Source organism: Lampris incognitus, chromosome 7 (genome assembly GCF_029633865.1).
Source record: "Lampris incognitus isolate fLamInc1 chromosome 7, fLamInc1.hap2, whole genome shotgun sequence".
NCBI lineage: Eukaryota > Metazoa > Chordata > Actinopteri > Lampriformes > Lampridae > Lampris > Lampris incognitus.
The window spans coordinates 51,807,750-51,823,892 of NC_079217.1; the positions used below are offsets into that span (position 1 = coordinate 51,807,750).

At 43.5% G+C, this 16,143-nt stretch overlaps 1 protein-coding gene across 2 annotated transcripts in view; it reads left to right on the forward strand.

The window, feature by feature from the left end:
• The window catches only part of gria4a (glutamate receptor, ionotropic, AMPA 4a), a 298,568-nt gene extending 282,687 nt beyond the window's left edge, over positions 1–15,881 (forward strand). Inside the window, exons 15-18 of one of the 2 annotated variants that reach the window (XM_056283881.1) lie at positions 267–514; positions 5,206–5,320; positions 9,758–9,895; positions 15,717–15,881. In XM_056283881.1, coding sequence (XP_056139856.1) covers positions 267–514; positions 5,206–5,320; positions 9,758–9,895; positions 15,717–15,881 — 666 coding nt within the window. Of the gene's footprint in view, positions 1–266; positions 515–5,205; positions 5,321–8,149; positions 8,265–9,757; positions 9,896–15,716 lie in introns of both variants that reach the window. The other variant, XM_056283882.1, reaches the window with a different exon arrangement.
• Positions 15,882–16,143: the final 262 nt, after the last annotated feature.

Sequence of the window (16,143 nt, forward strand, 5' to 3'; positions counted from 1 at the left end):
TACGGTGGAGGAAGAGGCTGCTGTATCTACCACCAGTGAGCTCGCTGTCTTCCTCGCCATCACTCATCATTTCTCTCAGGTCAAATGAAACCACCTGTGTCTGCCCCATCTGCCATTCCCTCTCTCATCTCATTTCTCTCACCTTCAATCACAGCATGCCAAAACCATTATCCACCATAAAATTTGGTTAAAACGGTCAAGCCAAACGATAGTGATGTGCAGTACTTCAACTAACCTGTTGTCCTCCTCCTCCTCTCCCATCCTAGCGGTCCAAGATAGCCGTCTATGAGAAGATGTGGTCATACATGAAGTCGGCCGAGCCCACGGTCTTCACCAAGACTACAGCCGAGGGTGTGGCAAGGGTTCGGAAGTCCAAGGGGAAGTACGCCTTCCTCCTCGAGTCCACCATGAACGAGTACACGGAGCAGCGCAAGCCCTGTGACACCATGAAAGTCGGGGGGAACCTGGACTCCAAAGGCTATGGGATTGCAACCCCAAAAGGCTCACAGTTAAGGTAGGTGGAGTAGTGTAACAATAGCAAGCAGTAGCGTATATGATACTGTACTATTGCTATGGTATTCCACCTACCCTGCTGTGCCTTTTCATTACCACTATGTTTGCCATCTTCAGTGTTTTACGCGTGCCAGTGGAAAACCTCGTGTCTCCACAATCAAACGTTTATTCGTTGAGTAAACCTAACCAAATTTCAAAAGTATTCTCTAAATCATACAGTGCATCCTAATTGGCTTGTAGAGAGCGGAATTATGAAGCTGTGATTATGAAACGAATCGTATGTAGCACCTTTCAATTTGTGTAAAATCTGAAGCCAAGATAACTCAAGTAAAATTTGCTGCCTAAACAAGGAGTCGATAGGTTTTCACACAACGGCAGCGATGTGCAAGTGTGGGAAGTTGAGTTTAGCCATTCATCATTCTTTTTTGTCATATCTTATTTCTTCATTATTTTTCTCTCACCCTTTTTTCCCTCTTACTTTTCTATTCTCTCTCTCTCTATCTCTCTCTCTCTCTCTCTCTCTCTCTCTCTCTCTCATTTCTTCCCTTCCTCTCTTTCTTCCACCATCTCTATGTGAAGGGCTGTTTACTTCCATCGCTGTTGTGAGTGTTATCTCGTCCATCCTTTTCTTCACCTCTGCCTGTCTCCATCCTTGTCTTTTTCACTGTCTGTCTCTCTCCACAGGGCCACCTAACAGGTAACTCCATTTGTCCGTTGTCGAGCTGTCTGGCGTTTACACCTTTCATCCATAGAGATGGTAGTCATGATTGTGATGATGATGATGATGATTATTATTATTATTATTAGAACAATGATAAGGAGAGCTGGATTATGAATGAATAAAGTTACTGACTTGACCATCGCCATGGGAAGGGGCAGAGCGCCATAGCGTTGCCACTGAATCCAGAGCCACAAGGGGGAATTTATAGATCCAACAGGGAGCAGAAATCAAGAAACACGAAATAGAGGGGCCCAGTCAAGGGGGGACTAGACACCAAACAAACAGGATCCCACATTAAATCTATTGAGTCAGAATTAAATCAATGACCGTTTGTCAAATTCTAATTAGGTCAAGTGAAAATGTTTGCAAAGACTTTAAAATGATTATTGGACGATGCCAAATTAAAACCCGATCCCAGAAGTAATCAATAGTTAATTATAAGGAATCCCTGACTGTGTGTGCATGCAAGTTTGAGAGAGAAAGAGAGATGGAGGCGGGGGAATGATAGAATGAGTGGCCGCTGCTAAATATACATGTCTCTTTAAGGACACCATGACTGGAATCTTAAGATTTCCTTTTCCTTCATCGGACACTTTTGCGTGCCAGCTTGGCATATTCCAGCTTGCATTGCCCATAGGTATATATGAAGAACAACTCTAAAGACTATCTTTTAAGGTACCTGAAGGACATGTTGTTATGTGGAGATGTTCTCAAAATGCACCAAGTGTCTGGTGAAAGAAAAGAAAAAAACCCAGATTAAATTCAAAGTTTGGCGACTTGTCCCCCTTCTCTCTCTTCATCTCTCTCTGTCAGTTTTTCAAATTTGCCTTTTGAGCAGCAAACCCAAAACGGCGCACCTTACATCCTGTCCTATAACTTCCTCCTGTGTATCTTGTAAAGACGTCCCTCAACACAGCAGTCAATTCAGCTCCTCCTTCACCGTTCAAACAAAGGTTTTTTCCGTTTCCGTGGGAAAAGTGACAGACAGCGGGTGGATAAATCCCTTTTCTAGCCCCCTTATAAACCATTCCTGGGACTATCCACCGCCGTCTCTGGCTTCTCCCAGTCAGCGGGCCTTACCAGTGCCATTCATGTGGCTGGGAGTGAGCACGCTGGGCAAACTCCCCCCTTCTCTCGGTGAAATAATCAGAGAGATAATTTGAGATGATCATGTTTCATAATGAAAACGAAGATTGAATTGATTGAAATTAATGTTATGACTGTTTTTTTTAACTATAGCCATGTTTGACAGTAATGCTGATATGCTAATGTTAATTTTTTTCTTGTATCTCCAAAGGAGTATTTCGGAATTGGTTTTTATTCATGCCTCACTTATTTCGATGAACTCTTTCATGGCTTGTCAATCACTCAGAAGAACGCTGTCTCTCTCTAAACCTCTAAGCGGGGATTGTCTCTCCATCAGGCGCAGGGCCATGTATTTTAGAAAGACCGAAGGTATAAAATTAATCAGGAATCAGAAACAGTTTATTGTCATTTCAATTGTGTACTTGTGTACACAAAAGAAACAGATTTTTTTCTCCCAGCCCACAGCAGTGCAACACAAATGATAAAAGCACATCCAAAATTTCCCAAAACGACACCGCCAAAAACATACAAAAACAGAGAACAAAGCAACAAAACAAAAACAAACAAAACAAACACACACACAGTTAACAACACAGTCCACTCAGTGCAACACAGTCCAAAAATTCCACTGTCCAGAGAGCGAACGCCAGCCAGGATGACTGTCAGAACTGCCGGTCTGCATGGGCTAGCAGTTAGCTTAGCCTGCCCCGCCTCCTCGTCCTGTCAGACCACCTCTGTGTTCCCTCTTCAGACGTAGCTCCGGGCAGGGCCGTGGTCCTCAGGCCCACCGGACGCAGCAGACCAGGCTCCCCCAGCCGATCCACCGCCAGCTCTCCCAGCCATTAAACGAAAAAAATCGACAATCAAAATAAAAACTTCACACGATGACACAAACTTAGACACAGACACAGACATGGACAAAGACACTGCACAGTCGGTACTGGGTGAGGCCGCTGCAAACGTGAGTTCGTGGTGCCATCTTCCCAAACCAGATTAAAGGATTCTGAATGGGTTTGGCCCGGGTGAGAGGCAGACAGCAGAACGTTTACACTGCCGGATCAAGAGTGAGGTTTGACTTTGAACTGGACAGGCATACAGATGGCGAAATGGACCAACAAACAAGCAGGCAGACAGACTGCAGCAATCTTTCGGGTGCGATGAGCTAAGCTGATTATTGCATCTCAAAGGGAAGGGAGGGAGGAGGTATTCACAGTAGGCTGTGAAGGAGCGAGAGGGAGAGACGGCAAAAAGAGCAGCAACAAAATGAAATTATAACAGAAATGCATGGAGCAGAACGGCAAAGTTGAACAGTACCCACAATCCCTTTGAGTTGACACTGTTGTGAGACACCATCGGAGACAGGTCTCCATAGTGATGGTAGCCAGATAACAACATAATGAACCAATGGAGCTAGACAATCTGTTGGCTTCGGCAGAAATGGTGATAATCAAAACCATTTTTTAACCCCCCCCCCCGTTTTCTCCCTAATTGTACTTGGCCAGTTACCCCTCTCTTCCGAGCCGTCCCGGTCGCTGCTCCGCCCCCTCTGCCGATCCGGGGAGGGCTGCAGACTACCACATGCCTCCTCCGATACATGTGGAGTCACCAGCCGCGTCTTTTCACCTGACAGTGAGGAGTTTCACCAGGGGGACGTAGCGCATGGGAGGATCACGCTATTCCCCCCAGTCCCCCCCCCCCCGAACAGGCGCCCTGACCAAGCGCCCAGAGGAGGTGCTAGTGCAGCGACCAGGACACATACCCACATCCGGCTTCCCACCCGCAGAAACGGCCAATTGTGTCTATAGGGATGCCCAGCCAAGCCGGATATGATCAAAACCATTTAAATTGGAAAACATAGTGTACATTGTATATCAAACACCTGCAAAAGTCATAATGATACTGGTCTCCATCACTCATAGATCTCACACAAATAAACCAACACACTCAAATTTAATAAGACAGACATACGTTTGAGTTTTCCACAAGGTTTTCAACGCCATTACACTCCCTCCCTTCATGACCACTTGTAATATAGAGAGTTTGATGAATATGTATGTACACACACACGCGCGCACACACTCGCATGCAAACCAAAGAACCGTCTGGAAGTATGATAGTTCAGCCCTCTGTGTCCCTAATTCATGTGTGGAGGTCATTCCCCTCAGGGGTGTGAGCAGGAGGACTGTAGGGAACCAGAAACACACAAACGCGCATGCACAGAAGAAAAAAATTGCAGACTCACAAAACGAGAAGCACACTAAAAGACAAATGCACTCATGCAGACGCACACACGAAGACATGCATGCAAAATCTGAAGTGGGCTGGCAAGAAGCTAACAGAGGAGCAGCAGGAAACAAGAGTACCGTCAGCGGGCTGCTAAGACCTAGTTAGCACACTTTGTACAGGCGGTGTGACACTCGCTGAGCAGCAGCTTGTGTTCTTGCAGCATGGTGCAGGAGAATCAAACTCACACAGGCAGAGTGAGAAGGAAAACATAAATAACATGCAAGAATAAAATGAAACAAAAAAGGCTACTTGAGATACACGGAAAGAGCGATGACGAAGGAGTGTGTTGGAGTATGTATGCTATGTTACTCCGCAGGAATAGAGAGGAGATGATAGTAGTATTATCACGTCGCTATTAATAGTAGTCATTATAGTATGAATGAGAGCATAAAACGGGAGAGAGAGAGAGAGAGAGAGAGTTCTCTGGGTTGCATTATCCCCCACTAACCCATATCCTGCCCTCATCCCCTCTTGTCTTTTCCCTCCCCCGCCCCTCCCCGTTCCTTCCCTTGGCTGTGGACCCTGTCCATCTTGTCTGTCTGTCCCTCCCCTCAGCTCTGACCAAACTATCTTATCTGTTCCTCCTTTTGTTTTCAAAGAAACGCGGTCAACCTGGCCGTGCTCAAGCTCAACGAGCAGGGCCTGTTGGACAAATTGAAAAACAAGTGGTGGTATGACAAAGGAGAATGTGGCAGCGGGGGAGGGGATTCCAAGGTTAGCCCTCACTGTCTGCCCCCCCCCCACCACCACCACTAGGGGCCAGGAGCCGCTCGCTGGCTGTTAGCCTGCGACGGCCCCCACCCCGGGGATGTAACGCACGCATCTGCCCCAGCCAAGTGTGATGAATCACAGGGGGGGTAGGCTAAAGGGACAGCAGCCTACGCTCTAAAGATTAGAGATCATGCCGCATTGCTTGCCAGCAGCGCATGCCTTTAAGTAAAAGCCTCAGAGTTGCAGACAACAGAGGTAAAAATCTGTGCTTCATCATTTCGGACGATAAGCATTCTCAGGAACAAAGAATACATTATTCTCGGTTATCGAAGAACCCCCCCCCCCCCCCCCGCAGAAATGGAGCACCTTTCTCTGGAAGTCATCTGGGCTGTGCTTTGTTTCGAACCCTGGTGGCTCAGACATCTGTTTCCCTCTCAGAATGTGGCCCACACCTCCACAAAATATAGCATTATAACACCTCGCTTATTCCATTAGGGGTAACGGGAAAAGGCGTCCACTTTTGAATCAGATTCGAGAATTAAAGCCGATGTCTGGCAAGAGAAATCAAGCACACCTTACATGAGGTAGCTGAAATATTTAAAGCCATAAAATTTATTTTGCCCTGCCCCTGTCATGCAGTGACTCCTGTCGTTGACGGCAGAGAAGAAGCAAATGGGGAGGAGATTGTCTCACAGACAGACGCACACAGAATTACAAAAGACAGAGTGAGAAGGACAGCTTTTGCTGTCAGGGATATTTGCCCCCTAGTGGCAGCTGTTGGTAGAAGAGAGGAAAAGAGGGGAGACACTTGTCTGGAAACAGTAGCTGAGATGCCAAATTAAATCTTATTTGATTAAGATAATTATCACTGGTGCATGGCCGATGAAACAGGCTTTAACCAGTATGAAATAAAACAGGGCCAAGTGAAGTTGTAGCTCTCAAAATTGTTAAGACTCAAATTTGGCATATGGGGATGAATAACGGCAGCCCCAAACAATTACAGAGCTAGCATTTGTGTATTTCCTGTAAGTTTAGATTCATAAAATTTTATTTTTCCTATTATTTCTTTCATTCAAGTGTTGTGGGAGTTTGGTAGAACCCTGGGGTATGTAGTTACCAGGCCATTATATATAAATCCAAATAACCGTGAAATATCTTCAATAGTTGCTCCGTGCAACCCAGCTGAATAATCCAAAATATTATTTTGTTTTGTTTTTTTCCTCCTCCGTTCGCTTCCATTGCATGGGTAAACAGGTTTCAAAGTCACACTTTTAACACATAGATGAACGCGAACAATGCAAATTCTCCTAGTATTCTACTAGTATATTTAATAATGAGCCCTGTTTTGCCTTCTATTTACAGTTATTGGTAAAAATACTATTTTCTTTGTTCCCTCCACATAGCTTCACTGAATATGTAAAGTGCCTCTCATAGCATGCTGGCAAGCTAACTTCTGCTGGGTTTGTTTGCTATGACTAACGCAGTTTCCAGAAGTGGGCATGTAGATTTGGACCAATCAGATCGATGCTTACACGCCCAAGAATTGGCAAGGCAATGGGGTCACATAAGTGACCTACCAGATCTGCTTTCAAATTCACATGGTAAAATAATGTAATGACCACGGATGACTAGACTCACAAGTCCTTGGCAAACGGGTCAGACCCTTCAGTTGACTTCTTAGCGCAGTAGCCCGTGGTGTGGGCGACCCGAGTTCGCTTCCCGGCTGCCCCTGAATTCGCTACAATAACATGGGGAGAGAGATTTAATTTTCCCAAAACATGACTGATAAAGCTTGTTATTTATTGTCAAAATCCCCTTTGTTTGCTTTCATTTATGTGGTAAAAGTGTGACTTTGAAACCTCTTTCACTGCACAATGGAAGTGAATGAGGGTGGAAAAACAGTATTTAAGATATTAGCTGCACAGAGCAACTATTGAAGATATTTTGTGATAGTTTGGACTCATATCATGGCCAGGTAACACAATCCAAGGTTCTACCAACACTTCAACATCACTTTAATACACACAGTTGTCTTAAATATCTTTATAGAATCACATTTTTCACAGTGTTCTTAAACTAATCTTTTAATCATTCATCTCTCTTTAATACTTTTTCACTGTTCAGATTCCACCTTTGATTTATTTTCCTTTTAGGCCAGCAAGGACATTCAAGGAGCATTATGCTGCACATTTTAACGCCTTTACTCAAAATAAAACCCATTTAAAAAACAGGTTGTCACCCACCACCTCTCTTGACAAACTTCGATAAACTGCCCCGCTGTTTGTCAAGAATTCAATGAGGTACAATGCACAGTCTAGACAGCTATAAAGAAAAGGAAATTATATTGAAGTTTAATGAGAAAAATGGACCGCTCCAGTAACAAAATGACCTGTCTGACCTCCAAAGGCCTCGCAGTTTTAGTCCTTAATAGCCTATCCAAACCGTTCTCCCTGTCTCTCTTTTCTCTTCATCCTAGTATGGTAAGCCTGTGTCCCATTGTCCATATGCACAGCACTTGCCTCTAGGTGAGCAGGGTCAGCTGGGGCACCATGGGTGCGTTACCTTAAGTGACAAAGGGGGGTCCCACTCATATGTCTGTAGCTCGCCTTAGCCCCTCGCTCCCCCCAGCCCCTCCTCATCGAGCGTACACACATGTACTCAGTGGGACCCATACTAGGTCACTTGATCTTTAAACAAAACAAAAAACAAACAAAAAACAAAAAAATATATACCTTTCCATGTGACTGAACTATGCAATGCAAATGTGAAATACCCTAATAACATAAAATAACATGACCTATGATGTTATTTATGTTATTTTTACACGCGAAGAACCCCGGTAAACCTTGCAGTTTTGAAACTGAGCGAAGCAGGCGTCTTAGACAAACTGAAAAACAAATGGTGGTATGACAAGGGAGAGTGTGGACCCAAGGACTCTGGAAGTAAGGTCAGTCTCACGCTGCTGCGGCCCGCAGAACGCTAGCCTGAAACGCAACATGCTCCAGAATAGACTGCAACTGTTGTTTAGCTTTAGCCGTAGCATGTGCAATGAAATGAACAAGAACACAGTGAATACAATCTTACTAAAAATGCCTTATTCACTACAGTGTTTGCCATTTCGCCCAGTTTAAATTGTATGTTACATGGTGGCCTACAGGCACTTACATATATGTGCTTTACATTACAATTCATTAGCTATTAGCTGTACAATCATTATTTACACCAACATTAGCCATGTGGCCGATGTGTTTAAAAAAGGCCTTACCGTTATAGTCACGTTCATGTTTTTGCATTGATCCACAGATTAAAGCCTAAAAGTCATTAGCCAGCTAAAATGAGATGAAAATACAACTCGAGTTAATTAGCTGTGGCATTGGCTTTACAATCTTTGGTGATTCTGATTAGCTTCTGCCTATCCATAGCCTGTTTTTGTTTTTTACAGAACTACATATATTTTTATATTAATATTCGTAAAGTGCTGGATAAGGTATATATATATACATACACACACCTCTTTGCCCCAGTCAAAATTTGTATTTATGTGTTGTAGTTTCTGTAGAAGAGGAGAGATCGTCTGAGATGTTTTAGGCTTCTAGAACATGAGACATGACATAGGATTCTAGAACACTGAAGCCTTTGGAGTGTGATTTGAAGGGTTGAATGAAATGTTTTCCTCGCGTAGCCAAATTCCTGCTTTATGATTTAAAGCAATAGATTTACATATTTGTATTAGCTACCAGTTAAATGCACTGTTAATTCTTATTGTTACATGTTTTCGACTGAGTGTAGAAAGACGGATTTGTCATAAGTGTACTTGTAGTGGACATATACAAAAGTAGTGACTTGACGCTAATACGGCATTTGTTGTGCCAATCGTATTACTGCTCCTATTTAGAATAATCAAAGCCAAAATTATCAGTTGCAATTCATAATTATTGATGAATATGCCCATGTGCTATTACATTACTTCATTAGTATGAAATAGTTCCACAGTAGTTTAACGTCTGTACCTGTCAGCTTTTTTTTTCTGTCTGACCTATCACTATTTCTCTGTGCTGTCTAATCCTTTGTACACTATTGTCCCCTGTCCTCTTCTCTTACACCCACCTTCTCTTACCTCTTCCCCCTCAACTCTCCACTATCTGCCCACCGAACCTCCCTCTTCCTCATCCCACACCATTTGTTCCCTCTCTCATCCACTTCTTCCTTTCCTCTCCCTACCCTGCCTTTCCTTTACCATACTGCCTTCCTCCTCACCTATCCTCCTGCCCAACCCTGGCCCTTTTTTCTCTGCCCCAACCACCAAGCCTCACCTCACCTCTACCCTGTCCTCCCAACTCTGTCTGTGCCCCCCCCAACATCTCATTACCTCCCACTCCACTCTACCCCGAACCAAATCAAACCCCATCCCCACCCACCTCCACCACCCTCACTCTCCAGGACAAGTCGTCCCAGGCTCTGAGCCTGTCCAACGTGGCCGGGGTCTTCTACATCCTGGTGGGGGGCCTTGGCCTGGCCATGCTGGTGGCCCTGGTCGAGTTCTGCTACAAGTCGCGGGCCGAAGCCAAGCGCATGAAGGTGGACCTTAGCCCCCCCCACTGCCCCAGCCCCTCTCCCAGCACCCAGAATCTAGCCACTTATAGGGAGGGGTACAACGTGTACGGCTCCGAGGGGGTCAAGATATAGGGGTAGGATTTAGAGGCTCCCATATAGGTGGGGTAATGGTGTTGGTGGTGATCATGGTGGTGGTGCTGTAGATGCTGTAGATTATTGTATTGTTGATGTAGATGTTGCAGCAGCCCCACGCTAATGTGTTTTGTTTTTGTTTTTTTTGGTTTATTCTGGTTTTGTTTGGGTGTTTTTGTTCATGGAGTGATAAGGATGTGGTCAAGCATTGTGGAACCATTGTTGATTTTTCACTTTTATTTTTTTCTCCATAGTGAAAAGCCACTAATGTCTCACTTTTTTTTTTTTGCTGGTTTGGTCTGTTTTTACTGGTCTTTTAATTTGTTAGATTTTGGTTCGGATTGTTTTCTGTAATGGTTTATCTGTTTCATTGCTTAGCACTTTACCCCAGGCCAGCTTGTGGTTATATTTGAGTGACTTGCAGATTTTGTTCCATCGTCTTTGGCTGCTGTTGATGATGATGATGATGATGATGGTTGTGGTGGTGATGCTCTTGGCTAATGACATGACTAGGCACCTGCATTATATTCTCAGCTAAGAATAAACAAAAAGAGGTGAACTGAGATGGCAAGGGGATGCACAACTCTATCTTCAGGGACTGCTGCTATGTTATATCCACTGCTTTTAATGCCCTTTATCTTAGTTTGCATTGTTCCCAACTGAATAAGAATGAATGAAAAGACAAATTACTGTTTTACTATACTAACCAATAATATAATATCATACCATATAAAACAATATTAACATTCTGATACAATACACACAACACACCACAAACTGGCTCAATCTAGCATGCTGTCTTAACTAGACTCAGAGCATGTCAATAATTCAATATTCCTTGTTACAATCCATAAGAGCTACTTCCTGGAATAATTTAAAAGTTTTAATGGAAATGCTGCCCTGAACTTTATGTTGTTTATTGTTGCACCCATTCAAGACACATAGTATCTAACTACTGTAAATGAACAAGATGCATCAAATCCATTTGAGTTAATCTTTCGCTAATTCTGACTGGGATTCACAGCAACTATTCTGCATCTTTTATCATTTATTCCTTGACTGGAGTTGTGCACACCTGCCTTGAACAGCCCAACCAGGAAACACCTTGGCTTATTCCATTTCTAACAATTGCAATGCACCGCAGTTATACAATGGAGGAACAACCAGTCGAACACTTCATAGTGAATGGCTAATCAGTGATGCTGACTTTTTTTAAAGTGTTAATTAGGCAATTTACAAAGAGCAGTTCATTGAAATGAAGGGAAACATTGGTGACGTTCAATTTTGAAGATCTACTTACAAACCTCTCACAGGCACTCTCCACTTACACCAGTCTAGATGGTTTGATGGCAATAACTAAATTAGCAGGGGCAGTACAAAACCAATGATGAATAACTGAGGGAAAACTACAACTACACCGTGCCCTATAAACAGGAATAGTGGCCTTTTTTTTTCTACAGCGCTTATAGACTTGATGCATTAGCATTCTCAGTTAGAGATTTTTTTTAAGGGATAAACCGTAATGGTTCAGAAGTAGACTCAAAAAAGAAGATCCCTTAAGTGATTTTCCTTCTAATAATATTTTAACATACAATAATATTTTTCCCCTATGTACAAGGATAACCCAGTCATTGATTTTGCATTTTCATACATTTTGCATTTGCGCTGCTGGCTGAACTCAACTTAATTCAGGCAATATTCTCAAAATAGCAGCTGTGAAGTTAACAATAGGGTCTGATTATCCTGTTGGGAATACGGTCACTTTTAGTGTAAGCACAACCTGGGTAACATATTATAATCTTTTGATTATTTGGCTATTTCAGCTCCTTAGTTTTATATGCTTCATTCTTTCAAAAAGTTTCTAGTTATCATTTAACACTAGAACGACCAAGGCGGCCATTTTGACCGTATTGGACTATCAAAGTTTAATAACTGTGAGAGCAAAAAAGATACAGACCTGCCACTCACGGAATGCTCCTAAAATTGCATAGCTTTGCATTAAATTTTGTTTTAGATCAATTGCACAAAAAAAGTTATAAGATCTAACTAAAACGACCATGAGCGGTCAAAATGACCGCGCGTAACTTGCGCGTGATCGTGCGCGTCATGTCAGTATTTATGACGTGTGTTAGTCGCGTCATCTCCTTCGCTAAGTTCATCGCTCTGTCCTAGAAAGAAAGAAAAAATCTAGCGTTCTCCAGTGCAGAGTAAAAACTTGATTTTTGATATTGCCAACACGTCTGGTTACAGATGCCGTTACAGACGCACCATGACTACCAGTATTTCCAGCAGTACTTCCAGGCGTTGGACAGCAGCCATTTTAAATTGTTTGAAAAATAGTATTAAAATTTGTTAAAATTTAATTTTGGTGTCATTCGTTTACTAACAGACATGCTAACATATGTAACGCATTAATATCTCAATTGGGTATTTATCTTGACAGAATATAGAGTTTAAAAACCGGCGGTCATTTTGACCGCCCATGGTCGTTTTAGGTTGGAGTGAAATCCCGGTCGTTCGATGTCTACGATCTGTAATGTGATACTGAGCTTACCAGAGGCTGCACCTGGTGGCAGTGATATCTCTATCACTTCTTAAAAGTGTACATTAATCCCCAGAAACACTACCTTTACTTTATTGGAAGTCATCACCCAGCAAACATGCCTCTTTGGGGCCCATGTGGGGCCACTGCGGGCAGGAACAGAGGGCCCACTGTCGGCAGCCCACTGTGGGCCCCGTTACCGGCATGAAATGCGGGGCACGTGTGGGCCCCACACTAAAGGCCCCTGGTGGGGCCCCAGTGGGCAGCCCACACTCAGCAGAGTGGGCCCTCAGTGGGACCCATTGTGGGCCCGCAGCATGCCCATAGTATGCCCACACTTTGGGCTGGAAGCAGTGGTCCCACACGGGCCCATAGTGCCCCATGTGTACCTGGTATGCTGGTGACATTTATTGACAGCCAGCTCAAACAAAAAAAATGAAGAAAGAATTTATTGAAAATTGGAAAAAATTGGAATTGAAAAACAAAACTATATACCAAATTAAATGCTTTTATAAAACAGAACAACAAACATAGAACCACATTTGAACACAATAAGAACATTAACTCTAAAAAAAAAAACCAAACATTAAATCTATTTATTTTTTGCTCCTTCCCCCGTCTCTATCCCTGGCATTTCTGAGCCACATTTTGATGGCAGCTTCCACCTCGGATGCTGTGGCCCGGCTGCTTTTTGTCACAGCATCTGAAGAAAACAACAATTGAAATGTAAATGCACAGTATGAGTTAGCCACAGGTGGAGCATTTAATCTAGCCTGGGATTCCATTCACCTGTTGGGGTAGAGGCAAATCTCGAACAGAGATGTCTCGAAACCTGGGCAAGTAAAGCCAAAATCATCTGTATGTGACCGTGTTTTTTTATTTAGGTAAACTGACACTTTGATTGTTCCGTGGACTCAGGCTGGCAAAATTCAAATTAAACTACCCAAATCCAACTTCTTGGAGCATTTAAAGTAATGAGGATTGGCCCCACCTCGTGACCAAGCCCAAACTGAACCAGGGCTATAGGCTATATTTACTTGTGTACTGCTAGAGTGATGGAGTGTGTCAAGTTTATTACTGCACACATGCACAACATGTCAGATGTATTGCAGACTATATGAGACTACAATAAGCTGCTGCGTGTGTATGTTCGCTAAATTTCTGATGGTTCAAAATTATTAAAATTGTAAAGTTATGAGTAATAGTTAATCTGTAATTAAGTTGGTTAAAAAAACAGCATGAGCTGCTCTGTGGAAACATTTAAGGGACAAAAAATTAACAAAAAAAATAGTATTGTTTCTCTTAACTATAATACGAAACAGCTGCGACAAACCAAAAAGTTGAGACGGTACTTGTCTTGCCTGATGGGCAGTTTTAGTTAAGTCTGGGATGGACCGGTTATACCTTGGACAACTTGTTTACATTTTACTGTCATTTTTGCAGAGGTCTGACTATATGCAGCATTGGGCATGGGCGGTAAATAAAAAGTTTGAATACCGCTTACCCTAAAGCAGTTGCAATCTTAAAACGTTTTAACTGTACTGTCAACAGGGGGTTGACCTCAAAGGTCAAAACTGCTGTGGGCCCCGCATGGGCTAACCCACAGAGGGCCCATGTGGGCAAGACCACAGTTGGGCCTGCCCACAGTAAGCCCACATAGGTGCCTCAAAGGGCAAAACTGCTGTGGGCCCCGCATGGGCTGACCCACATGGGGCCCATATGGGCTTACTGTGGGCAAGAGCACAGTTGGGCTTGCCCACAATAAGCCCACATAGGGGCCTCAAAGGGCAAAACTACTGTGGGCCCCGCATAGGCTAACCACATGGGGCCCATGTGGGATTAGTGCGGGTTTGCCCCTGCCCACATTGCCCCACAGTAAACCCACACCTACCCACAGTGGGCCCAGCTCGCACGGGCATGTTTGCTGGGCATCTCTATGGAGCTTCGCAAGAGCCTGACAGTAAAGATTAAATAAGGGGAAACAAACTCAAGAGACGTTAACGGTTGTATGTTAATCCAGACAGCGACATAGTTAAAAAAGAACAGCACATTTAAATGCTTCATTTCTTTGAAACCAATACACAGACTTTTTTTTCATTTTTGCTATGCTTCGTTCAAAGGCCAGTGAGCAGTTTGTAAGCAGAGCATCAAAATGACAGAATTTGAGATAGTGACGAGGGAACCGAGCATGTGACCCCTGGATGCTGAAATGTCGCATCCAACCGTGTTTCCTTTCATGCAGTTTTTATAGACTCCGCCTTTTTTTAAACATTTTTGCAAATTTGAGCGTTGCCATCTTCGGAGTGAATTCCTTGAAGCACTCATTTAGTTGAGAGTTAGTAACATTTGGGAAATGTTCTTGCCATTTTTTTTTCCCCAACTGAATATTTATAACTTTCTTCATCGTTTGAGCAAATTTCCAAATTCACAAAACCAGCACAAAACCTGTTACCAAAAAATGGATTGGTATCTATCTTGCTCGTCAAAGGAAATGCATCAAAAATAAAGCTTTGAAATAGTGAAAGCTGACTTTCTGAGGTGCAGGGTTTTCTACGGAGCATGGCAACACTAAGGCTGAGCCATCATGGGGCAGCGCATCACTGTGAAGTGCCACACTTCTCTGAGCAGTATAGCCAGTCGATCCCTCTCTATAAATCCAAAACCTGTGAAAAATCACTCCTCACGTCTTCCCCTTTGTCTCGCAAAAAAAAAAAAATCCTCACCTTCCAAAGTCTCACCTTATCTCGTTAACGTGATTGACTACCCAGAGTACAGATATGCATGGCGACTTACGAAATGCAGATGTCTAAACCCTATATGTACTTGTATATCTTTGTTGATGGCTGCTTGTCTCTTGATATTTTTTTTTCACTCGCCTTTTTTGAAATGATTTTGGTGTTTGTAGCCTGTTAGACGAGAAGGTATGACTGAGTGTCCTAGACAGGCTTCAGATGTGTATGTACATGTACGGGCACATGCATGTGTGAGCGTTTATGTGTGCAGTCTCGTGTCCGTGTGTTGACGTGTTTCGGCGTGCACCTCTTTGAATGTGACTATTCTGATGTAAAAATCTCATAACTTTTTTTTTTCCTTAACTCCCTCTGCTCCCCCCACTGCCTGTCCCTTCTGCCACCCTCTATTCCACCGTCCTCTCCGTCTCTCCACATGTAGCTGTCATTTTCTGAAGCCATGCGAAACAAGGCCCGTCTGTCCATCACGGGAAGTGTGGGGGAGAACGGGCGTGTCCTGACGCCGGACTGCCCTAAAGCTGTGCATGCTGGCCACGCCTCCCTCCGACACCCTGGCCTTGCAGTGGTCTCCTCCGGTCTGCCCTGAAAACCAAAAAAACCTGTTGTGCCTTATACACACACATGCACACACACGCACACACACACACACATCCTAGCTTACATACACTGAAACGTGCACATCTATATACATACAAAAACACACATGCACACATAGATAAACAACACACACACACACACACAGAGGCGAAAACATGCATATAGACACACATAACGACAAAATATGTCCACCCAGAAACATGTATTTGAACACTTGAACACCTCTATTCAGACACACACTTTTACGCTCA